The 25283-nt window shown below is 35.2% G+C and overlaps 2 protein-coding genes across 3 annotated transcripts; both read right to left on the minus strand.

The window, feature by feature from the left end:
- Window positions 1-11356: 11356 nt before the first annotated feature.
- On the minus strand, window positions 11357-13392 carry LOC140865923 (heat shock cognate 70 kDa protein-like). The gene is made up of 2 exons (XM_073270763.1): window positions 13135-13392; window positions 11357-13049 (listed from the first exon to the last, which is right to left on the minus strand). The coding sequence occupies exons 1-2, from the start codon at window positions 13346-13348 to the stop codon at window positions 11422-11424; spliced, it is 1842 nt and encodes a 613-aa protein (XP_073126864.1). The 5' UTR covers window positions 13349-13392; the 3' UTR covers window positions 11357-11421.
- Window positions 13393-17925: 4533 nt separating this feature from the next.
- Window positions 17926-22061, minus strand: LOC140866261 (uncharacterized). Of its 2 annotated transcripts, XM_073271213.1 has the most exons (8): window positions 21741-22061; window positions 21489-21654; window positions 21135-21383; window positions 20821-21036; window positions 19774-19797; window positions 18778-18870; window positions 18645-18700; window positions 17926-18176 (listed from the first exon to the last, which is right to left on the minus strand). In XM_073271213.1, the coding sequence occupies exons 4-8, from the start codon at window positions 20968-20970 to the stop codon at window positions 18086-18088; spliced, it is 414 nt and encodes a 137-aa protein (XP_073127314.1). In that variant the 5' UTR covers window positions 20971-21036; window positions 21135-21383; window positions 21489-21654; window positions 21741-22061; the 3' UTR covers window positions 17926-18085. The 2 variants fall into 2 exon arrangements, with proteins under 2 accessions (XP_073127314.1, XP_073127315.1); XM_073271214.1 differs by lacking the exon at window positions 19774-19797.
- Between the last annotated feature and the right edge of the window lie 3222 nt (window positions 22062-25283).

Here is a 25283-nt window from a genome sequence, read left to right on the forward strand (position 1 = left end):
TCTCTATTCTCAAACAAAATAAACTGACTGGCGCAAACTATACGGAATGGTTCCGTAAGTTGAAGATTGTCTTGACCTCGGAGAAGATGTTCTACGTGTTAGAAAAATCTCCTCCAAAGGAAGCACCAGCTGATATAAGTCCGGAAGAGTTGGCCAAACTTGATAAATGGTGGGACCATGATATCAAGGCCAAATGCTATATGCAAGCTTCGATGTCTGATGAACTCTAGAGGAGATCTGAGGATACCGTGAATGCTGCTGACATTCACGTACAACTCAAGGAACTTTTTGGGGCTCAATCGAGAGCTGAAAGGTTCGCTACTGTAAAAGAGTTACGTGTCGCATGCGTGAAGGGACTTCGGTCCGTGATCATGGGGTACGCGTGATTTGGCTCATTCAGAAGTTGGTAACGCTTGATTTGGTATTAGAGCATGAACTCAATGTGGACTTATTAATTCTCTCTCTTCCTTCATCGTTTGACGGTTTTGTGGTGAATTTCAATATGAACAAGATAGTGGTCTCCCTTGAAGAGATGGTCAATATGCTTGTAACATATGAAGCCACTTTAAAGAAGGATAAACCAGTTCTCTTGGTGGGCTCCTCTTCTTCTGCTAAGAAGGGGCCAAGTACAAAGGGTAAGAAACGTTCTGCCCCATCCAAGAAAACCGAACCCGAGAAGAAGAACAAGACAAAGGCTTCAAACATGGAAAAGTCCAAGGATGTTTGCCATCACTGCAAGAAACCCGGTCATTGGAAACGTAACTGCAAGAAATATCTAGAGCAGTTGCGAACTGCGAAGGGTATGTTTTATATTGAAATAAATGTTTCACTTAATACAACTTCTTGGGTATTGGATACCGGATGTGGATCTCACATTTGCAATGATTTGCAGGTGATGACAAGAAGTCGCAAGCTTAGAATGGGTGAGACCCAGCTGAGGCTCGGAAATGGTTCTAGAGTTGAAGCCAAAGCTGTGGGAGACGTTTATTTAATTTTGCAGAACGATTTTAAGTTACTTTTGAGAGATGTTTTATTTGTTCCAGACTTGATTAAAAACATTATTTCTGTTTCTATGCTTGATAGAGATGGTTTTTCTTGCAATTCTGTGAATGGGATTTGCAATATTTACAAGAATGAATGTTTGATTGGAAATGGACAACTTGAAAACGATCTATATAACTTAAAATTAAAATACGTTCCAATAAATTATGTTGATAAACCGGTAACAACGAACAAAAGGAAAATCGATAGTCAAAACCCGGCAAACCTTTGGCATACTAGGCTAGGTCATATTTTCTCAAGGAGGATGAACAAGCTAGTGGGAGAGGGCATGTTTGATGTGTCTGATATTAACTCTCTACCTACTTGTGAATCCTGCTTGAAAGGAAAAATGACTAAATCTCCATTCAAGGAAAACCTGAGCGTAGTCAAAATCTGTTGGATTTGATCCATACAGATGTTTGTGGTCCATTTAGAATTGGTACTCAATTTGGCCACACCTACTTCATTACCTTTACTGATGAATATTCAAGATATGGGTATTTATATTTAATGAAATATAAGTCTGAAGCATTTGAGAAGTTCAAAGAATTCAAGGCTAAAGTAGAAAACAAGCTAGGTAAAAGTATTAAAGGACTTCGATCGGATCGAGGTGGAGAATACTTAAGTACCGAGTTTTTGGACTATCTGAAAGAGAATGGGATTCTCTCTCAGTGGACTCCTCCTATGACACCTCAGCTGAATGGTGTATCGGAGCGTCGTAATCGAACTTTGTTGGACATGGTTCGATCCATGATGAGCTTCACTGAGCTTCCACCTTTGTTTTGGGGCTACGCGCTTGAAACAGCGGTGTTGTTGTTGAACAACGTCCATACTAAAGAAGTGAACAAAACACCATACGAGTTATGGAATGGCAAAGCTCCTAAGTATTCGTACTTGAGGATTTGGGGATGTCCTGCTTACGTGAAGCAGACTGTGGGAGATAAGTTGGATAGTCGATCCACCTTATGTTATTTTGTAGGGTATCCGAAGAATTCAATCGGATATTATTTCTATCATCCTACTTAAACAAAAGTGTTTGTTTCAAGAAATGCCACCTTCTTGGAGAAGGAGTTCTTATTAGATAAGAAAGGCGAGATGATGGAACTCGAAGAAATTCGAGAAGAACCCGAAATACAAAATAATGATCTCATACCTCAAGAATCTTCAGAGGACACGCCTATACCTAGAAGATCCGAGAGGACTTCTAGACCTCCTATTCGATATGGTCTTCTTCTTGAAGGGGATCAAGATGAAGCCGACGTTGGATGTGATCCAATAAACTTCAAGGAAGCAATTTCTGATGCGAATTCAAATTTATGGCTTGAAGCTATGCAGTCGGAAATAGATTCGATGCATACAAACCAAGTTTGGTCTTTAGTATCCTCCCGATGGAATTGTTCCAATAGGGTGTAAATGGATCTACAAGAGAAAGCTTTGGCCTGATGGTAAGGTATTGACCTACAAGGCACGATTGGTGGCGAAAGTTTATACTCAAAGACAAGGAGTTGACTATGATGAAACCTTTTCACCAGTTGCAATGTTCAAGTCCATAAGAATCCTTATTGCCATAGCAGCATGGTATGACTATGAGATATGGCAAATGGATGTAAAGACTGCATTTCTTAATGGAAACATTAAGGAAGAAATCTATATGACACAGCCTGAGGGATACACATCCATGGGAAGCGAGCATAAGGTATGCAAGCTTCAGAGATCAATCTATGGTCTCAAACAAGCATCAAGAAGTTGGAACCAGAAATTTGATGAAACAATAAAGGATTTTGGTTTCATCAAGAACCCGGAGGAACCGTGCGTATACAAGAAAGTAGTTAAGGATGCTGTGACATTCTTATTACTTTATGTTGATGACATCTTACTCATTGGGAATGATGTAGGGATGTTGTAGTCAACAAAGATATGGTTATCAGGTAGATTCTCGATGAAGGATTTAGGTGAGGCATCCTATATTCTAGGAATTCAGATCTATAGAGATAGATCTAAAAGAATGATAGGGCTCACTCAATCAACCTACATTGACATCATATTGAAAAGGTTTTCAATGGATGGGTCCAAGAGAGGACATCTACCTATGTATCATGGAGTTTTTCTATCCAAGTCCATGTATCCCAAGACTGATGAAGAGATAGAGAAAATGACACATGTACCATATGCGTCAGCCATAGGTAGTATCATGTATGGGATGATATCTACCAGACCAGATGTAGCATTTGCTCTGAGTGTCACGAGCAGATATCAAGCCAATCCCGGTCAAATGCATTGGAAAGCCGTGAAGGACATTCTTAAGTACTTACGAAGGACTAAGAATATGTTCATGGTATATGGAGGAAGAGAACTGAAATTTAAAGGTTGTACCGACTCTAGCTTCCAAAGTGACGTGGATGACTCGAAGTCAACCTCTGGATTTGTGTTCATGCTCAATGGCGGTGCTGTCTTTTGGAAGAGTTCCAAGCAGGACACCACAGCGGATTCCACCACTGAGGCAGAATACATTGCGGCATCAGCTGCTGCTAAAGAGGCCGTTTGGATGAGAAATTTCGTCCAAGAGTTGGGCGTTATTCCTGAAGTTGTTGGTCCAGTCCCGGTGTACTGTGACAACACGGGTGCCGTTGCTCAGGCAAAGGAACCAAGGTCTCATCAAAGATCCAAACACGTACTGAGGAAATACCACATCATCCGGGAGATCGTGGAAAGAGGAGACATCACTGTCGAGAGAGTGGCCTCTGTAGACAAAATCGCTGATCCACTTACTAAGCCCTTGCCAGGACCATTATTTGACAAACATCGCGAAGCAATGGGACTGCGTAGTATGACTAGTTGGCTTTAGGGCAAGTGGGAGATTGAAAGAGTGGGTGCCCGGTGAGCCAACTTGTGGCTAAGGGCTTTTATGACTCTATGTATAAACAATCTTTTGTTTAATATAATTTACACTTTTATAATGGTGTTTACTTTGTCTTTTATCATATTATTATGTTGTGACATACTATAAGATGTTTAGATGAAGACCTTGAATATACTATAGTGTATGTAAGATGTGGTGGCACATGGGGATGGCTATCATGAAACACATCTTATAGTCACTGTATATTCTAAACAGTTCCTAGTCGATTGAGCCGTCCGTTAATAAGGATAAGGATCACTCGAGATTGAGACTAGCATTTGCGATGCCGAGTACCACGTTTCATTGGTATGGAACATAGAGATGTTCAAAGCATGCAAATGGATATTCATACGATGAATGATCGAACTACCCGATTCGGACTTTCCAAGTGGTTATCACTTATCGAGTGGATAAAGTCCGCGGTTTTGGTTGTACACCATTAGTCCTTATTACTTGAAACATCATTGAGACTCTATATAATAGTACTGTACTTTGACTCGTTTACCGACTCTATTGAGGTCATCAGGTGTCGGGATTGGGTACAGTTACGACACATATAGGAGTCGATGCTTTGTTGTCAAGGATTCACCACATACTTGCTAGTGTGGATATCCTATGCAATCTGAGGAGATATTAGTGTGACGAATCTCTGGCCAGAGTACATGATGTGTTTTAAGAAATGGTTTCTTAGTAGCACATGCGATGTCACTATTTGATCTTCAAGATGTATTGCATAGTTATCGAATCTCAAACGACTCTCGATTTACCAATGGTTGTTGATTCGATCGGGATATATGGATGAAGGGACCGTACTGTACGCTAACCAAAATCTATTGGTTCTTGCAGGCACTATCAGTTATACCTAGGGAATCATGGGGCGATGTTGCTAGGCGCTCTTACCATGATTCGATGGGCAAGTCGGAAATTGTTGTTCCGAGTTACAAGGAGTTGTGAGCCCACGGCTAGTTGTATCCCTGAACCATTGAGGGTCACACAAGTAATGGATTTTTAATCCCAGTTGAGATAATTAAATTTAAAGAGTTAAATTTAGTGAATAAAGAAGTGGGACTTCTTATTTAAGAGTAGAGGGAGTAAGATTTCCTAAAATGACATAGGGATGGGCATTTTTGGAAATCACTGAATTCGGATTCAGAAAATTTATCTTGACTTTAAAAGATGCAGAAATGGTTTCTTTGCACATTGATGAAATTGGTTTATCAATCTGAGTCACGATGAATTCTATATTAATTTCTGAACATGCGGGCTTTGCTTGTCAGGCTTGAACTTATGACTAATGGGCCCTAAGCTGTTAGCAGCCCACATTATAAATAAGTTATTGCAGTACAGAAATTGAACACAACAAGGCATAATTTTTGAAAAACACTAGGTTTTTCTCTCTAGTGGCCGCCGCCCCCTTTCCTCTCTCTGTCGAAAATTCCAGCCTGTGAATTTCGAATTTGCAGTCTGGTTTAACGGATCAAATTCGTTAATTCTCTTCGTAGAAACTTCTGATAGATTTTCTAGTGCAATCTATCAGAGGGATTAAACTTCTGTTCGTGGACCTGATTGAAGAATTGTTCGTCTATCAGTTCCTGGGATATACAACAAGAGCAGAGTTATCTGTTGGTGTCCATAATCTCGTTTCGAGATTCAAGGTAAAAATTTAATTGTTATTTAATTTTTACACGCACAATTTAATCGTAAAGTTTTGATACCCATGATATGGAATCGTTCCATATAAAATTTTAAAACTTCCGCTGCACCGGGTATCAATTCTTATTGATCTGATCACCGTTTTCCAACACAGCGAACCTTCCCCACCACCGTGTTGCCTTGGAGTCGTCCTTTGGAGGTTGGAACAGCGTCTGAACGTGAAGTATCAGCAGCCTCAATCCTTTTTTTTCTTTGTTCTTTTCAATTTGAGGCAAGATCTTTGCACTTCTTTGAACACCAAGCATAGAATAGTATTCTCTTTGCTCAAATCATGATTTATATTGAATTTTTCCATTAATATATGTGTATGGATGGTTTTTTTGGTGAAAATAAGTAGGTAAGATGTGTAATTTTTGAAAATTGCATCTCCTAATTGTTAGAAGGTGTTGCGGATTGAATTGAGCTAGAAACTTGCATTGGATTGGAACTTTTCGAAAATTTTATGAAAATCAGATTGTTCATTGCCTAATTTCGATCATAGTGCATGTGTAAATGGGTGGATATGAGTAATATATTATGTAATGTTATGTCCTTGAAGTTATATATTAAAAGTTTCAAATTCGGCATGAAATTTGGGCAATTGAACTTGAATTTTTAAGTGATGGATGAATGGGTGAAGGGGATGCCCATGTTGATTTATTAGGGTGAAAATGTGGCCTTGGCATTCTGTTAGATGGGCGTTAAGGGCTAGTGTTGGTGAAAATTGGGATATGAGTTTGGTTGTGGTGATTGGATTGACCGGATGAAACTTCTCGGGTTAAAACCTTGACTTGAGCTAACACCGGGCACGTGGCTAGCTCAAGTGCACTTGCTGGTCATTAGGGAGGTCCTAGATGGTGTCTTGATGGTTGATTTGTAGATTAGGGATTGAGGAAAGAGTTTTGAAGGTTTTAGATATTGAAGGGCTAGAGCAGATTTTTCGTGTCTATGCGGTTCACCTTTAGGAATGGGTTCTGATCTTGGAATTTTAGGGCTTAACTCGGGTAAGTTTCGGGTAGAAAAAGGATGGACTAAGTTGAAGGGTGAAGAGCAATTTTCCGTGAATTTTAGGGGCTCTCTGGGAACCTAAATTGAACGGGTTGCTCGTGCCTGCATTAAAGGTTAAGGACTATTCCTAGGGGTTATTTAGTATGTGTATGATGTGTTGGTTTGAACGGGAGATCGTTTGGATAAGAATTTGCTATTTTATGGGCCGTACGGGCCAAACGCCTTTTTCGACCCATTGTGGAGTAAGTCTAAGTTATTCTAAGAATGTCTATAAATTTATTGGTGGCCACCTACATGGCATTCATCAATTAATTCAAATTTTATATTATATTTCTGGGTTGTGTCATTTCATTCATTCAATGCCCTTATCCTTCTCCTGAGTAAACTTAAAATTATTCATGTTCTAGTTCCGAAGTATAAATTATGAAATGATGAAAAGATGAAAAGGTGAAAAGACGAAAAGTTATATGTAAAAAAGGTTAAATTAAATGTAAAGGAAATGAATTAGGAAAATTGGTTGTGAATTAGAAGTGCACTGATGGGTCGGGGGATGCCCTGGCTCAGTTGCCAAAATTAGTTGTGTAGTACGAGGTCGGGAGACATCTCAGCTTTTCTACCAACCAGACGTGTTGTACGAGGTCGTGAGAAATCTCGGCTTCCCTACCAATCATACGTGTAGTACGATGTCGTGAGAAATCTCGGTTTTCCTACCAACCAGACGTGTAGTACGAGGTCGGAAAAAATCTCTGCTTCCCTACCAATTAAGAGGGCAAATGTGGTATCGGAAGAGATCTCGGTATCCTTGCTGGCATAGTACTGTAGCCATTGATCGATCAAAAACCCTAGTCATAATCGAGGATCTAAATTCACAAGATAATTAAAAAAAATGTTCATGAATGTCATGTTTTCATTGCATATTTTAAAGGTTCTAATTCGAGCATGAGTCGTGTTTCATTCGAGTGAGTTCATCATATACTTATTATTACTTTTAGTATGATGCATGTATTTTGAACCCTTGTTATTCGTAGTACAATATTTTTGAGTCTTTAGGCTCAATACTATGCTTGGTGCAGGTTAGAATTTGTTGAGATCGGGGGCATGACTCTCGAGTGGACTGCAATACGGGCACGACACATATCTCCGACCTTGATAGTCTTTCCCAGAGTTTATTCAAACTTAAATGTTTAGAAGTAGTTATTTTGTTTTTTGAGTAAATATAAATGTAATAATCTTTATATTTGTTGTTGACATGAAAATATTAAATTGTCAAATCTTTGAGTGATTGAAATGTTGTATCCCTTTTTTTAGATTCTCGTTCATTTTTCTCGGTCTTGTCTATCTGTGTTGTTGGTTGTATTTTTAGGTTGTTGTCTGTGATATGTGGGTTTTAATATAAACATTTATGTCATGCCAAATGTTTTTTGAAAAAACCGTATTTTATTTAATTATTAATTAAAGTAGAGCTAGTGGTCGTTTAATCGGTCTTCGAGGAGTATAAAAAATAATATCTAACCTACATGTTGAAAAAAAGGGACTCACAACACATGCACACAACAGAGCAGAACGTCACGAGATTCTTTGAGAGAGAGAGAGAGAGAGAGAACCGCACAAGCAAGGATTTGAAGAAAGATCTATTGCAAAGACGAAGAATGCTAAATGTAGGGACAGAGACGCGCGGATTTGGCTTCGCTATTCTTTCCATTTTCTCTCCTGTTATTGAAGTTTGATGTGTATATTCATAAACATGCCTATTTTTATTTTTTTTTGCATTATGAACTTTTTTTTTCTAGAGAAATGACATGGCTTAGTTGAGATTAATTCTATGACTTTTTGATTTATGTGATTGAATTCCTCAAGTTTACATGTGCTTTCTAGGTTTGATTGTCTTTCAATTTATTGGTCATGGATTGAATGTTAAACTTATTTGAAATCTGATATTCAGGAAAGGGGATGTTGAATATGATCATAGGAAAACACATTGTTGAATGTCTATATAGTTCGGGAGGCATATAACGTCAGCAGATCTTAAGTAAGAACATCGTTTTCATAATATCATTAAGTCTAAAATTTTAATAGAGATATTGAAATCAAAATTAGTTGATACATTCTATTTGTTACTTTTAAAATAAAAATAGAAAGTAACTATTTTTAGTTATTAATTAATTGTAATTCATTAACATAAATTCGATAGAAGTAGTTACAATTGAAACTAAGTGAAATAAAACCTCTAGATCATTTTCTCTTATTGATATCTCTCAATTGTGTGTGTTTTCTTGTCAGTTTCTCTTGTTGATTTATTTAAGATTAAATAAACCTAATTTTTTGAATTTTTAAAATAAATTCTGGTCTATTTTAATTACAAGCATTTATATTTTTTTTGAATGCATACTTCTCATGAAAATGATATTTTACTTATCATATATTAATACTTGACATCGTGCATTTGTGAGAAAGAAAAAAAACGCAACAATGGTCTAGACGAGTGTGTGAGTTGCCCAGCTGTCGGATTCCCAAATGGTATTTACATACTCATCGGCACCTAGTCTGAGCAGTACTTGTTAGTTGACTAGTCACTCTGTCATCTAACGATGCATATGCATCGTATTAGTTTTGTGTAGTCGTGTTTACGTACTAAGCAAGTAAGCATTAGTCGCTCAAAACCTTGGTGTTATCTTGAGCACCTCATTTCACGGAGCAGATAAGTTGGATGGAGCAGGATCGAGGCATGGTTAGACCAGTGGGTGTTGGGAACTTTATTTTCCTACGTTAGTTTTATATTGTAAATATGGTTGCATGAATGCATTGGAGTTATTAGTACTAATTGTATTTCGGCGGTTTATCATGTTCTAGTTTTTTTAAAGTTTTTACAATATGCTATGTTTTAAGTATTTTATATTAATATAATTGCATATTTAAGACTACAAGTTAACAGGTGATCTGATTTGAGTCATTACATTTACATACATATTATATTATATTATATATATATATATATACATAATATAATATTATTGAAGATGACTTATACATTTATATATGTGTGTGTATGTATAATATATAATGTTTTTTAAAACTTAAATGTTAGCGGGTTAATTGGCGGGTCCAACTCGAGCTGGACCCTTCAGGTTTTGAATGGTGCAGGGGCGGGTTAAAAAAGAAGTACGACGGTCCGAGTTTGAGTTTGAGTCTGAGTCAAATTTTTTCCTTGCAGAGGGGTCTAGGGTTTGGTGAAACGTGCCTCGAACCTATCTCGTTTTCATCCCTAATCAATATTATGCATATATCACAACATCTCAAATTTCATGATTCGATTACAACATAGAAAATTGTTGTGCGCACTCAACAAGCTTGTTTTTTTGTATTAAACAATTAGTTATTTTTTGTTATGTAAATATATCTAAAATGTTTTAAACAATTTTTTTTTTTTGTGATAGTGAAAATATTATATGAATTATTTTTAATGTTGCCAGACTATTACAATTTACACATCATTTTTTGTATTTTAATATGATTAATTAATATTAAAATTATTTTTTGTATTTAAATTATTTTTTTCTCTTTATTAGTATATTATTTTTATATTATCATAATCACGGGTGTTTTTTATGCCTCTTAATTAACTTCGTGTTTTTATATTTTTCTAGACAAAACATTATCACCAATAATGATCATAATTACTGAAAATAAGAATTATATATCCATTTAGATGGTTCAACAATAATTTATAAGTGAAAAATATATGGTAGAAATGTTTAAACATATAATTCTCTTCTCATTATTGATTCTCTTACAATGAATTTAGGACGATTAATGATACATAATAGAACAATTATATTTAAATAATTTTACTTTCAGAATTTCCCTTATTCATGTAACTTCTCAAAATATACATGACATTTTACACACTAATGAAAAAAATTAAGAAAACAATGAAATTTAACAATGCAAAAATTTTGCCGACTATTCATCTTTTTATAGTATAAATAGATTGTTAGATATATATGATTCTCTTCTCATTATTGATTCTCTTGCAATAAATTTATGTTGATCAATGACACTTAATATATAAACAATTACAACCAAATAATTTTACTTCCGATATTACCCTTCTTTTTTCAATTTAATTCCCAAAATGTCCATGACATTTTACACTCTAATTAACGAAATTAAGACAATAATGAAATTTGACAATGCAAAAGTTTGTCCACCATTCGTTAATTTTATTTTAGTATAAAAATAAATAGAAATGCTTGTATATATATAATTCTCTTATCATCATTGATTATCTTACAATGAATTTAGGATAATTAATCATACTTAATAGGACTGTTACATTCAAATAATTTAATTCTGGCATGCCCTTTTTTCTTTTTCACTTAAGTTTCCAAAATACCCATGACATTTAACTCTCTAATTAACAAAATTAAGGTAATAATTACGAAATTCGCAATGCAAAAAATTTGTTCACCATTCTTCTTTTTTTCGTATAATAAATAGATAGATACATGCTAACAAAGATATAATACCTAAATTAAGTAATTTGTATTTATTTTTATGATTTTATAGTTTAACAAACAATTAATTATACCCTCTTCTTGTTCCCTCGAAAAAAATTATACCCTCTTCTTGAGTCCAAGGCTTGCAAGTTGCAAGTAGCTTCGAAAACGATTATTTAAAAAAAGTCGAATTAATTATAATAATTCAAAGATAATGAAATGATTATAAGTCGAATTATGTATAATAATTTAAAGATAATAAAATGAGTACACTGATATCTTAAGCTAGAAATTTGCAACGACAGGAGGATCCCATCTACTCTCCAGCTCTTTTCTTTTGTTCTCAAACACATCTGCATCTTCTACTTGATGTTCATCCAACCACTGGATAGCGCGCTTGATCTCGACTTCTATGTTTTTGGTGTAGCTAACATGTTTTTTAGTCATGATAGTATCTCTAGTGTCGTAGACATATTTTTCCAAAAGATTCTTTGCCTCGAATTTCTTTTTAAGCTTCTCATCTTCTAGTTTTAATATCTCTGCTTCCTCCAACATTCTTCCAATCTCATCCTTGGACAGCAAACCGTTAATGTTGCTTATTGTGATGCTATTTGCAATACCGGATGTTTCGTCTTCAGCGGAAACAGTTAAGATACCATTAGCATCGATATCAAAGCACACATTAAATTGAGGGACGCCCCTCGGAGCAGGTGGGAAACCAGACAGAACGAACGCGCCCAACAGAATGTTGTCGCTTGCTCTAGGCCTTTCACCCTCGTACACTTCGAATGTATCACTAGTTAGGTCGTCTTCATAAGTGGTGAACCATTCTTGTTTCTTAGTAGGAATAGCGGTATTCCTGGGTATTACTATGTACATTTCATCCTCTCTAATACGCACACCAAGAGACAGAGGTGTGACATCACATAATACTATGTCTTGAATCTGGTGATGACCCTGGCCAGACAAAATCGCGGCTTGGACTGCTGCACCGTAGGCTACGGCCTCGTCTGGGTGAATACTTTTACATAGCTCCTTCCCATCGAAGAAATCTTGAAGCAACTGTTGCACTTTGGGAATTCTTATAGATCCACCAACGAGGACCACATCATCAATACTTTCCTTCTGCATCTTGGCATCTTTCAAACACTTTTCCACATGGCTAATGCATTCATGAAACAAGTCCATGTTGAGCTCCTCAAATTTGGCTCGTGTTATCTTCGAGTCCAAATCAATTCCGTCATACAAACACTCGATCCCAATACTTGTATGTGCCATAAAAGATAGATTCCGCTTTGCCCTCTCGCAAGCTGTCCGCAGCCTTCTCAATGATCGGGGGTTGTCTCTTATGTCCTTTTTGTGCTTCCTCTTAAACTCTTCGACAAAATGGTTAACCATCCTGTTGTCAAAATCCTCTCCTCCGAGATGGGTGTCACCTGCAGTTGACTTGACCTTAAATGTACCCTTCACAATTGTGAGAAGAGAAACGTCGAAAGTTCCACCACCAAGGTCGAAAATAAGCACATTCTTTACAGTACCAGAGCTGCATAATTTTTTGTCAAGACCATAGGCAATGGCAGCAGCAGTTGGTTCAACAATAATTCGCAACACGTTGAGCCCAGAAATGATTCCGGCATCCTTGGTTGTCCGCCTCTGGGAATCATTGAAGTAGGCGGGTACAGTAATAACTGCATTTTTAACATTACATCCAAGAAAGGCTTCTGCAATCTCCTTCATTTTGGCGAGAACCATCGAGGAGATCTCTTCAGCAGCAAATTGTTTGTCTTCGCCTTTGTAAGTAACCACAATCATGGGCTTATTATTCGCACCGCAAATGACCTTGAACGGCCAGAGTTCCTTATCACTTTGGAGCAAAGGGTCGCTGAATCTCCGACCGATCAATCTCTTAGCATCTGCAGTAGAAAAATACTATTTAGAATATTATAATCCCAACAGAGCCTCGTACAAGAAGAGTGAATGAAGAAACTGATGTCTCACCAAAGACAGTGTTTGTGGGGTTCAAGGCCACAACATTCTTGGCCGCATCGCCGATGAGACGTTCGGTTTCGTTGAACGCTACGTAAGAAGGCGTGATGCGATTGCCCTGATCATTAGGTATGATCTCAACGCGATCCCGTTGCCACACGGCTACGCATGAATAAGTAGTGCCCAAGTCGATTCCGATCGCCGGTCCTTCGTTTTTTCCGGCCATTTTGTGACAACACTATCAACAAATTAAACTGGGAGAGTGGTTAATAAGTCTTAACAAATTGGAAAGAAGATGAAGTCGGAGTCTACGATGAAACAAAATGAAAACGACGACTTCTTACACAACTTTAAAACGCGTTGGTTGACTTGCTTTCTCAAATATTCATTATCTGTTGAAATGAAAACTCTTCGTTATTGTATTTTATTTTTTATATATAATAACATAATTGATATTTGTTATCTGTTGAAATTTACAGTTACCAAATTCTTATTATAACATATTGTGATGTCCCGTCTTTACGAAAGCGATTAACTATCCCGCCATGCACACAAATAATTATATTATGGTGTTCATCAAAATTTATTTTTAATTTTGAATTAAAAAAAATGCCTTTTTTAGTAATATATGTATGATCGAGAGTTTGTCGTTTTACCAAAATAAAGTTATAAAATTGATGGTAACAATACAATAAAATAAAATATTTTAAATCATACAACAACTTAATCGTTCTGATACTTCTCTTAACAGATACAATTATTTGTTTCCAACAATTCTCTCTCAATAATTCCAATTATATAATTGACGATAAAAGTGCAATTCAAATATTTAATGCTGTATAGTAACTCAAAAGGTCACATTTCGATTGACAATCATTGTTTCCCGACAATATATATTGAAGCTTGGGTGTTTGTTGAAATTTACAATTTGTAGTGTTTAACTCATTTTATTAATAAAAAAACTCATTTTATTAATCAACACCGTTATAAGTTATAACATATATATATACTCATAAGTCATAAATCTCTTAATACGGATAAATTATTTAATAAGAAAAAATATTGGAGCTAATTAATCATATATTTATACTATCAATTAAAGGAAAGTCCCTTTTAAAAACTGACTTTGCATAAAAAAAAAAATATCGTTCCAAAATTACCTCTGGCACTCTTTTCAACCTTTGACATCATTACTTTGCTTATAAGAGTGTGTTTGGCAAAATTTAAAAGCTTTTTCAAATAGCTTATAAGCTGTTTTAGAGCTTTTAAGCTCTAAATTTTGTTTGGTAATTTTTTTAAAAAACAGCTTATAATTCTGTCAAAATAAACAGCTTATAAGCTGTTTTTAAAAAAATAAGGGGATGTACTTTTTTCAAAAAGATATTATTTTAACATTCTATCTCTCTAAAATATCCTTAAATATTTTAATAAATCTCCATCATATCATCCACCCATTAAATATTAAATATTATTTTTTAAAAAAAATTCAAATCACATAAATTTTTCTAAAATAAAATATTATAACAATTTTATTTTTTAATATATGTTTATTCTAAAACTATTTTCATATATGTATAACTCGAAACATTATTTTCATATAGTTATACTCTTTCTGGTAATTTCGACGATAAAAAGATCTTATAATACCAAACACATCAACATCTTTAAGTTATTTAAAATAAGTTTATTCAAACAGCTTATTTTTAAAATAAGTTCTAACAGCTTATAAGCTCGTAAAACAGCTTTTAAGTTCTAGAAGCTTATAAGCTCTTTTTAATAAGTTTAGTCAAACACCCTCTAAATTTTATGCAGTTACCAATTTCATTTTCATAAATTGATAAACATGATTATTAGTTTCTCAAGAAAAAAGGTTTATTCTCCTTTTTTTCCGTGAGCAGCCGTTTCTTTTCACACACATCATGTGGGCCACTTTTTTTCAATATTTTTATTAGCACAAAATCTCATGTGGACAGTCTCACGGTTAAATTTTTTGTAAGACGGATCTTCAAATTGAGTCACTCATGATAAAATATTACTATTAATGCTAAGGATGTGTTTGAAGTCTAAGATTATTAATCTACCTATTAATAATTTTATCTAGTCTCACGTTTTTTTGTCATATTATTTATCCATCTTTCAATTATTTATCTCACATCAATCAAATCATTAATTATTTATCTTACATCAATCAAATTATTGAATTTAAATTACTATATTACCCTTTATAAATAATAGTATTCATATTTTATTAATTATTAAAAGGATAAAATAGTAATTTACTATTTTTTTATAAAATATAATCAATCAAATCAAACAAACTATAATCTATCAATCAAATCAAATCTTGTACTAACTATCATTCTTATTTATTTTTTATTACAAAATATTACTTATCTCTATATTATTTATCTTATCACTCACTTCAAACGGATCCTAAAAGTATTATTATTTATTATAAATATGTACATAGTTAATTCGTCTCACGGATATCCGTGAAAGCGTCTCACAAAAGAACTATTCATTTTTATTAATTGTAATGGACTATCTATAAATTTTAAATATAGATAAAAATAAGATTGGAGATTTAAAAAGAAAGACTATTTTAGGATGATAAGGGTGAAATTTTTTATAATCATCAAATTTTATTTTTTGTGTAAAAAATGGACATTACCGTAATTTCGTTATGCACTTCACTAAATTAATTGAATATTAGTTTTTAAAAGGTGCATATTTATAATTAAATAGTAAGATAGTGAGATAGGTTTATCCTACTAATTATTATTGGTGAAAGATAGGTTTATCCTACTAATGAAATTTTATCATTTTTTATTCTGGAAAAGTAACACAATATATTATAACTAAGAAGTTTATGCCTAGTTAAAAAAAAGTTTGTGTCTCTTTGCACGTACTGTGTATTTGTATCGTTACAATAATTATTTAAATATGATAATTTTTGCTATTTTCATATTAATGAATTTTAACACTATTTTTTAAAATTAAAAGTGATATAACTATTTTAAAATTTATAAATATAGATATGGATTTAAAAAATACTTAAAATTTGTAAAAAAATTTGAAAAGTGGATAATGTTACAACACCAAAAATAGTTACTCTAAGGACTACTTTATAATATAGAATAGAAGTATAAATATATTACTTTCCAATATCAAACATATGTGAAAATAATTAATTTATTAGTCTATTTTAGGAAATATAATATGTAATAGGATCCGTCTGGTTCTTTAGCGAACGAAGTTCAGAATCAACAAAGGTTCGTAGAACGAAGGGAGTGTACAATTGGGACTGCGCCCCATTTTTTGTTCACTACTTGATAAGATTTGTTCAGGGGTGAGAAACTGCATGATAAACTGATTTCTCTATATTAGTATAGTAGTTAACCCTCGTAACTCTTAGTTTGGTTCAGTTGCGGTCAGTCAACTGAACTCCTCTCTTTTTGTGTATCGATGTTAATTGACAAACAAGTGTGTTGTGCGGAATGATGTCAACTAACAGATTAGAACTAGTAATTCAGTGGATTGATCGGAGAAGCAAGTAAGTAAGAATACACAACTGAAAGTATGATGACATGACACAGAGGTTTTTTTTTCTGCATGTTCGGAGATTTCAAAGACTCCTACCTCACCCCTTTTTCTTTTTTGAAAAGATTCAATCTAGAAGACTTTGACTATTACAATCAACTTACAACAGCCCACTCCAAGAATAAAACTTACACATGATTGCCTATCCCAGAATTCCTAGACTCAAGAACGCAGCCCTCGACTGATTCTTGTTATAATGAGGTTTGCAGCACCTCAACTGATAAATCACAGATACAACACTTTGTATTATTTTTACTAGGAAAAAATAAAATTATTTTTCATGGCCCAAAACGAAGAATAAGTCTGAGCCCAGTTTCTAAAATTTGAAGCCCAGTTATCTTGGCCGGACAGAAGTGAAGAGATCCGAACCCAATAAAGACTAGCGGCAGAGCGAGCAATAAAAAGTTTAAAAATAAAAGATTTGGTCAAAATTGAGTAGTGGAGATATGGAGGAAGAACGTGGCCCAGTAAGGAATGGAAGAAGTGGGGAGTTACTCCGAAAATTGAAAACAAAAGCTTCTCGGCAACAACAATGGAAAGCTCTCGCAAATTCACAACAAAAACACAGCTCCAAAAGCTCTATCTTCTCAGCAATATTTTTGCAAATTTCAATCTTCATCTTTTAGCAGTTTTTCCAGAAATTTCAGTGCACATATTTAGCATTTTTTTGCTGGGTTCCTTGAACTATTACAGCAATTTCTTTTGTGTTATTATGACAAACTTTTGTCAGTTTGGATTTTAGTAGCAAAGACGATTGATTGTATATTCAATTGCTATTAATAATTATCCTTCCATTTTTCTTTACCGAAATCTTTGGTCGGTTCACAGAGTCAAAACTGGTTCAGGATTGGACTGTTTTCGAAGTAAAAAAATGTCTTTTACTTCAGCGATTTCGTTAAGTGAAAAAGTAATAGAATATATATTACTTCGAAAATTACATTGAATGATGAAGTAATTGTTCTATGTAACTTCACAGGTTATGTTTCTGGTGAAGTAAAAGCATCACTTTTACTTTAGTAGTTTCTTTAAGTGACGAAGTAATAGATACGAATTAAATAATTTTAATTAGATACAAATATACCACGATAGATATATATATATATATATATATATATATATATATATATTTTTGAAACTAAAAATACACTAATTAGATTCATAAATTATCCATCCAAAAATTACGAACATCCGTATATCCACAAATCCACAATTATGCATCCACGAATCCACGACTATAACCCGAAAATGCATGTATCCACAAATATTTCCACAAAACGTTCTAAAAGTTTTCTAACAAGTATATCCAATAATCCACAAAGATAAAACAAAGATTTATCCCAACGTTCACGACCAATTTAGGCACCTACATAGGAGTAGACGAATTCGCTCCATTCACTTCTAACTTCATCAAATTGAGCTTGGCTGTAATATTAGTTCTTGATGGATCCTGCAAACTGAAATGTAAAAAGAACAATGCCAAGTTCAAAAGACATAGCAGCATATTGCAATCGACACAATATCTTCGCCAAAAAAAAATACAAATGCATTTACGTTTTGTAAAAATAAATGTAAGAACCGTTTTGTATCTGTTTCAAGCCACACACACACACAAGACCACAATATATGATCGAATGTGCCAAGTACAGAATTTCCATCATTTCCAGCACAAAGTTACAACAGGTAGAGCAGAGACAATCCAAGAACAAAAGTTTGAAGTGAATAAAAGTTAAAACAGAGGATAACCTCCATAACCAAACCAAGACAGAGCAAGAGTAAACAAATAGGCTCGTTGACATGATAATCATCTATAAAATTCTAACAGTCCCAGTCACCAAATAAGAGAAAGATCAAGCTACACAATCCCAAGTGTTAAACCAAATCTTAACTAAAAAAGTTTTTAAGAAAAAGCATCAAGCACTTACTTCTTCACAAGCCTATGATGTGGGGCCTTGTCGTAGTTTAATACGGTCGTCCTCAACTGAAATGCAAGAAGAGTGACTGATTAGAGAACAAGATTCGTGGATCGGAACCAAAAAACTCCACAAAAATACAGACCTCATTTAGAATATCTGCAGTACCAGAGATATCTTGCTTTTCTTTCTTTAGAAGTTCAAGATGGGCACTGATATTGCACTTCTGCTCCTCAGCCTACACAAAACGAAATAAATAATAAATGAAATTTTGTACAGATGACAAATATTGATCATGACAATTTCAATGTAAGAACTGTTAAAGGTGTATGGAGAGGTAATAAAAATCATTATTAAAATCCCACCAGGCGTGCACATAGGCTCAAGGCTCTCATCTAGCCCTTACACCATGGCACAAGTCAAGGCGCAAATATTCCATTGAGTATGCTTCTTAACCATAAATCACTGGCCTTGGTATGCTTTAAAAGAATGTACAGGTAATTAAAATCAAGACCCAATGGAAAATAATATTCAATCATTTTTCACTTATTATACTAATTTCTTTTATTATCTTTTAATAATTTGTAAACTACATGTTGTATCATATGTGATTATATTTGATCAAAATATATAAATTCTAACATATCATCATTGTCATTACGATGCTTCACTTCAATAAAGAGGACGTATTATCTGTTGTCTTGTGCATAATCTTCGGATACCTATAATCCTCAGCAAGACTTGCACTTCTAATTGCTACATTGAATCCATTATAAATTGAGCAGACTCAAGATTCTAGAAACAAAAGTCTTGCTTGTTTGTATTCTTTAGAAAAAATCCCCCTTGAGTAGGAAGCAAAACAAAACATGGTTCTCTCCCTAAACACTGAAACTTGTGGTAAATATTACACATTTTACCTAAACACTATAGGGTACGTAAATGGAACAAACAATAATCCACATAGACATAATCACTTTCATTCAAACAACCAACACAATTTTACGTAATGTAAAAAGATCGAATAAACCAATCAACAGAACCTGCCTATAATTTCAAGATCACTTCTACAATCTAAAGATACTCAAAATACAAGCTACAAAGTCAAAATAAATTTTTGAAAAATCCAAAATTTTATGGGTACCTTCAATGGTCTCGAATAAAGTACCTACAATAAATAATATACCACAAATCAATAATATAAAGATTATCTAACAGTAAGTACCAAGATTCATCTTAATTTTTGCAACAACGCTCCAATTATGAAAGCTTCTCAACGCAAACAGAACACCTTTGCAGCACTCCTCACTGCAATTTTCGCAATATGCCATTATAAAATCCAAAAATTAAAACACATTCATGTTGAAACTGCATGCTCAAACTTCAAATTAACAATTAACAAGAAGGATTCTCATAGAAGGAAACTGAAACTAAATTAATACAACATTTTATTTATAGATTTATAATTCGAATTATCTCGATTCCTCGAATGACAGGAAACTAAAAATCCAGCAATATTTTGGAAGCAGAATGTCAAAATTCTATAGTAAAGTAAAATCAGCAATAACTTCACAGCAACAAAAACATGAAAATCACACTAAAAAGTGGAGCCCCAGGAATAGTAACTTCATCCACTAATACTGAAATATTTCAAGTAACATGATCAAACAGGTTACGTTCTTCTTGAGGTGTATCCATCAAATTCCAAAGATCAATTAGCTGGGTGGCCAGTTCTTGAAGCTGTAGTGTGAGCACAAGTCGTGACACAGACAAAGTCAATTAGCCTACTTAACTCACTCACAAGAATAAAGCTCTTCATTAAAAAGCAAGCACCCTCGTGAAGAAAATTGTAATTACAAGAAATTCCTCCCTAGCAAATATTTACCAACCTTTAGAAAATTCTTAAAGTGGGAATCAATAATGCAATATCAGGTGTGAAGAGTTGGACTTAGTCAAGAATTTTCTGAATTTGTAACCAAAAAGGTTAAGAACTAGGGACACACGTCCTATGGATACCATTAGGGTGTGAGGATGAAAAATTTTCAGGGAGCCATTTTATCTGATTTGCACAATATTGCAAAAGAATGGTCTCCTTGACAAAAATAATGAGCGTTTCATTAACACATCAGTTGAGAAGGTCAACACCAGTATCAGTATATCTGGAAAAATCAGTTTCGAACTAGTAGAATACCTTCTTTAACCTCTGCTTCTTATCTTCCTTCAGTGTTAAGACAGTCTTAGCCAATCTAGACAATGTATCATTGCTTATGCTTTTTGACTGCATGCCCCCGGAGTCATTGAGGCTTGGGTGGACTTCATTGACAGTACTAAAGAAGTCCATGCCAAGAACATCAGAAATATTATGTACGGTGCTCACGAATTCAAGAACATTGTGCAACCTCTCACTCTGCAAGAAACAAATGGACAAAACCACAAACTTTCTAATTGCTGAATCAGCCAAATAAGTACCCCGTAGCTAATTTAAAGGAAAGTTTAAGGCTTCACCTTTTCTTTTTGAAGATCTTGGAGCTGGACCTGAAATCCATCTAGTTTCTTCACCGAAAGATCAGATTCGTCAACTGCTGCACTGTCCACCTGCTCGCCAGATCCATTGATTTCTGCACATATTTTCTGTATCTGAGATTGAACGTCAGAAAAATCTTTTACTCTTTCATCCTTCTATTTCCAAAGCTTTTTTAGCGCAGGATATATAGCTGAAAGTTGTTCTTTAATCGTTCTCGAAGTCTTGTCAGGCTGCAAATGAAACAGGATCATTATAATAACTCGCATTATTATCACCTCTAGAGCCCTTCATAATGTACAATTCTGTTTCCACATAATTCCAAGGCAACCACTCACAATTCCGATATAAGTCTTCTCTCCAAGTGCTGACAAGAGGTTGGTGAGTTCACAGCATGGTCAACCTTTCTCTTATATACATCCAAGCACTCTTGCTCTAATTGAAGGAGCATCTAGTCCCGCTCCTGATCCCCTTCACCAACTTTGGAAGCTGAATGTCAAAATTCTATAGAAAAGTAAAATCAGCAATAATTTCACAGCAACAAAAACATGAATAACACACTAAAAAGAGGAGCGCGGGTATGGAGATACCATTTGGTAAAAGCACTGTCATCTCTAGATCGCTTGAGAGGAGTAGCAGAGGAAGATGATTCCGCCTCAACTTTCTTCCTGACTCTGTGAGGCGCCGATGATTTTGATGCTCCGCCTCGATGGCTTTCGTTTTCGGCGAGAAGATGTCGGCACGAGAGGAGATAAGAGAGAACAGCATAGAGATCACCGCGCACGTTAGTGAGAAAGCCAAAAACGTGCAGCTTTTATTGGGTAGGTGTGCAGTTTCCGGCGGTGGTGGACGGCTGGAGATGGAAATCGGCGGCCGATAGGGTTGAAGAAAAAGGGGTTCGCGCCGTCAATTTTTTTTATGGTACGAAAGATGCGAAGTTGGAAAGAATGAAGGTGAAAGGAGATCAAAATTCCAGGGTTCCGGTTCATCTTTTTACTTCACCACTTTTCAATTTAATTTTTTTAACCATTTTACTTCATCAAATATAATATGGCAAAATAAAATGTTATCCAAAATTATTAGTGAAGCTAGGGTTTTGTAAACTCCGAAGTAAAAGATGTGTGTTTACTTTGCCAATATTATTATCGAAGTTGATTGTTACATATTATTTCGTAATTATTAAATGCTGAAATAAATATTGGCGAAGCAAAAGCCCACAATTCTACTAATGAAAGGAGACAGCAAGTCATCACAGGAGGGGCCCATAGGAGATTTTGTTCCACATGTTGATGATACTGAAATTGTGGTTCAACCTGACGTGGAAAATGTTGATAAACACACACAAATCGGTGAAGGAGGATCGGGAATAATTCCAGAAATGCTGATGGTTCCTTCTGATCACTTTGACTCTATGGTCTCAAAGAAATTTGAGCATTTGGATCTGATGGTTTCTGGTACAATGGAACGTATGGAGGAAGCGCACAGGTTGATGATTTCAGCAATGAGTTACATGCGTGGGGAGATGAGAAAACTTAAAACCAGTAGTGGAGGGGCTCCAAAGATCACCAATGTATCTCAAGAACAGACAGTTAATATGAAGAAATTTGCTGGTGAGAGCCATAAATCAAATGAAGGTGGCGGATCAAGCGGATGTTCTCTAGCAGGCGATCCTCGCCCCCTTGGGAACTTCGGGTTTGGACATCCAAATGACAAATATACTCCTCCTCACAAAAAGAGAAGATGAAACTTGGATGAGAGTTCTTCTAAACCATAAGGCAAGTGGAAAAGCCATTTTTATATTTGGACACAAAAATAACTCGAGTGGGTTGGTTGCAGGCGTGCCAGGCACTCAAGTGCCAAAAATGAAAATGAAAATGAAAATGAAAATGAAAATGAAAATGAAAATCTAACTTTTAAACTCAAAACAAAATGAGTTCCGGTTTCACCGTCGGTCTCAGTTCCACCAGTTATATGCTAAAGAACGAAAGAAAAATTGAAGGAGAATTATTAATAGCAATCGAATATACAATATTTGCTAGTGAAAATCCAAATTGACAAGTGTTTGTCAAAATAACACAAAAGAAATTGATGCAATAATTCAAGGAACCCAGTGAAAAAATGCTAAATATGTGCACTAAAATTTTTGGAAAAACTGCTAAAAGATGAAGATTGAAATTTGCAGAAATATTGCTGAGAAGACAGAGCTTTTGTAGCTGTATTTTTGTTGTGAATTTGCGAGACATTTCCATTGTCGTTGTCGAGAAGTTTTTGTTTCCAATTTTCGGAGTAACTCCCTACTTCTTCCACTCCTTACTAGGCTACGTTTTTTCTCCATATCTCCACTACTCAATTTTGACCAAGTCTTTGATTTTTGAATTTTTTTTATTGCTCACTCTACCGCTAGTCCTTATTGGGTTCGGATCTCTTCACTTCTGATGGGCCATGATAATTGGGCTTCAAATTTTAGAAACTGGGTTCCGACTTCTTCTTCGTTTTGGGTCATGAAAAATAAATTGATTTTTTCCTGGTCAAACATATGCCCCCTGCAGGTTGATGGCCCAAACCTGGACGTGAACCAGATTCCCTGTTGGGCTGAGTATGTATTGTGTTATGCACGGAAAAAGGTGGCATTTGTATCTCTGTTCCTTGATCTCCGTCATATACTATCCTATCAATCAATACCTGCAATCATTTTTCCCGAGTTCCAATCCATTCCTCTCTCTTATTCATGCATCCATTTTCATTTGACTAGGCTCTATATTGTCATTGAAATTTTCTGTACCACATCCTCCACGTAGGGTTTTTCAAAGTCCTCCGTTTTCCCTTCAACTGGTAAGGTTCTTCTTTCCTCGTCGTTTTCTTTACTGTCCCTGCACAAATTACAACAATAAACGAAAAATAATGCTTCACTATTTTATTTTCTGTTCTTGCAGTATTTCTCTGTCTTTTTCTATGGCTTTCACCATTTCTGGTATGGCTGCAGTTCCTGAGACGTTGAAAGTGATTAGGTACACTTGATTCCCTTGATATTTTTCTTTTTATTTCGCCTCCGCTAAGGTTTTGGTGCACCTCCTAACCCGAGTTAGGTTTTTATTTTTCTAGGCCATTAAACCTTTCTGCTAATAAGCCCGAGTTTACTGAGGTTTTGTCCACTGTAGTTCATGCCCCTTATGTATAATTTCCCTTGACCCAACTAGTCTTTTCCAATGTGTTTCCTCTTGCTACCTTATCTGTCTCTTATTTGCTTCTAACTAGTTCTGTACAACCCCCTGCAAAAGCTGCCAAGTTCAAATCTTGGCCCTGCTTCTTCCCGTAATGGGTCATTTGGGTTGATAGGTTGGAACCATATTTTGGGGGTCTTTGAGAATCACAAGGCTTACATTATTTCATCCAACTCACCAAAGCCCTTTTTCCATTACAAGTTGGTCTGTTAGAAAGTGTTCTTCGCTTTTGGGCACCTCCTTGTAATACTTTTATGTTTTCTAGTGGTCCAATGATTATTAATCTTCACAAAGTTCTTCGTTTGTTGAGGCCTCCAGTCATTGGCCTAGAAGTGGTGGGCGTTATCTCAATTCCAAACTTCCGGACATTGTTCCAAGTCTCAACAGTTTCATCAGTCAGTTGGTTAGGACTACTCTGTTCATGTACCAAACTAGATTTTACAAAGTGAATTTACTTGCCTTTGCACATATACAATTTTGGTTTCGTACTAGACTCAGTTGTTCAGCAGTCCTTGTCCCTAAACCCAATATCAGTTTTGTCTCCTATTGGTTTTTGTGACTCTTGAAATTCTGTCAACAAGACTGAGGACTTATTCCAAGTTTGAATCAGTTCAGTCATCCTCAGATTTTCTGATTTTAACTGTTGACTCTCAACTTGTTGCTTATCATTTTCATTCTTTATCTTGGCAATCTCTGCCTTGGCAGATCCTCTCAACTGACATTTCCCAATCGCGTTCAGTTGAGCAGTCTGGTAAGTCATTTTTCTTTACTTTTACTTTCTCAAATGTTAAGCACAGTATTTGGTACTCATTAGTCATGTCATGAAGTTCTTCAGCTAACTCCTCTTGTGTAAAATTAATGGAGTTAAAGTCAAATACTTGTCCACTCGTAGAGGGTTGCTCTGATGCTTGC

Source organism: Henckelia pumila, chromosome 4 (assembly GCF_033568475.1).
Source record: "Henckelia pumila isolate YLH828 chromosome 4, ASM3356847v2, whole genome shotgun sequence".
Lineage (NCBI taxonomy): Eukaryota > Viridiplantae > Streptophyta > Magnoliopsida > Lamiales > Gesneriaceae > Henckelia > Henckelia pumila.

What these genes read in the sequence shown, in the direction of transcription:
- LOC140865923 (XM_073270763.1), bottom strand. Translation starts at nt 13,348, where the DNA reads ATGGCCGGAAAAAACGAAGGACCGGCGATCGGAATCGACTTGGGCACT. An exon ending in CCCCACAAACACTGTCTTTG is followed by an intron (nt 13,050 to 13,134) that starts GTGAGACATCAG and finishes TTTCTACTGCAG; the next exon opens with ATGCTAAGAGATTGATCGGT.
- LOC140866261 (XM_073271213.1), bottom strand. Translation starts at nt 20,970, where the DNA reads ATGGACTTCTTTAGTACTGTCAATGAAGTCCACCCAAGCCTCAATGAC. An exon ending in TTTATTCGAGACCATTGAAG is followed by an intron (nt 18,871 to 19,773) that starts GTACCCATAAAA and finishes CGTTTTGTGTAG; the next exon opens with GCTGAGGAGCAGAAGTGCAA. An exon ending in CATCATAGGCTTGTGAAGAA is followed by an intron (nt 18,177 to 18,644) that starts GTAAGTGCTTGA and finishes TTTACATTTCAG; the next exon opens with TTTGCAGGATCCATCAAGAA.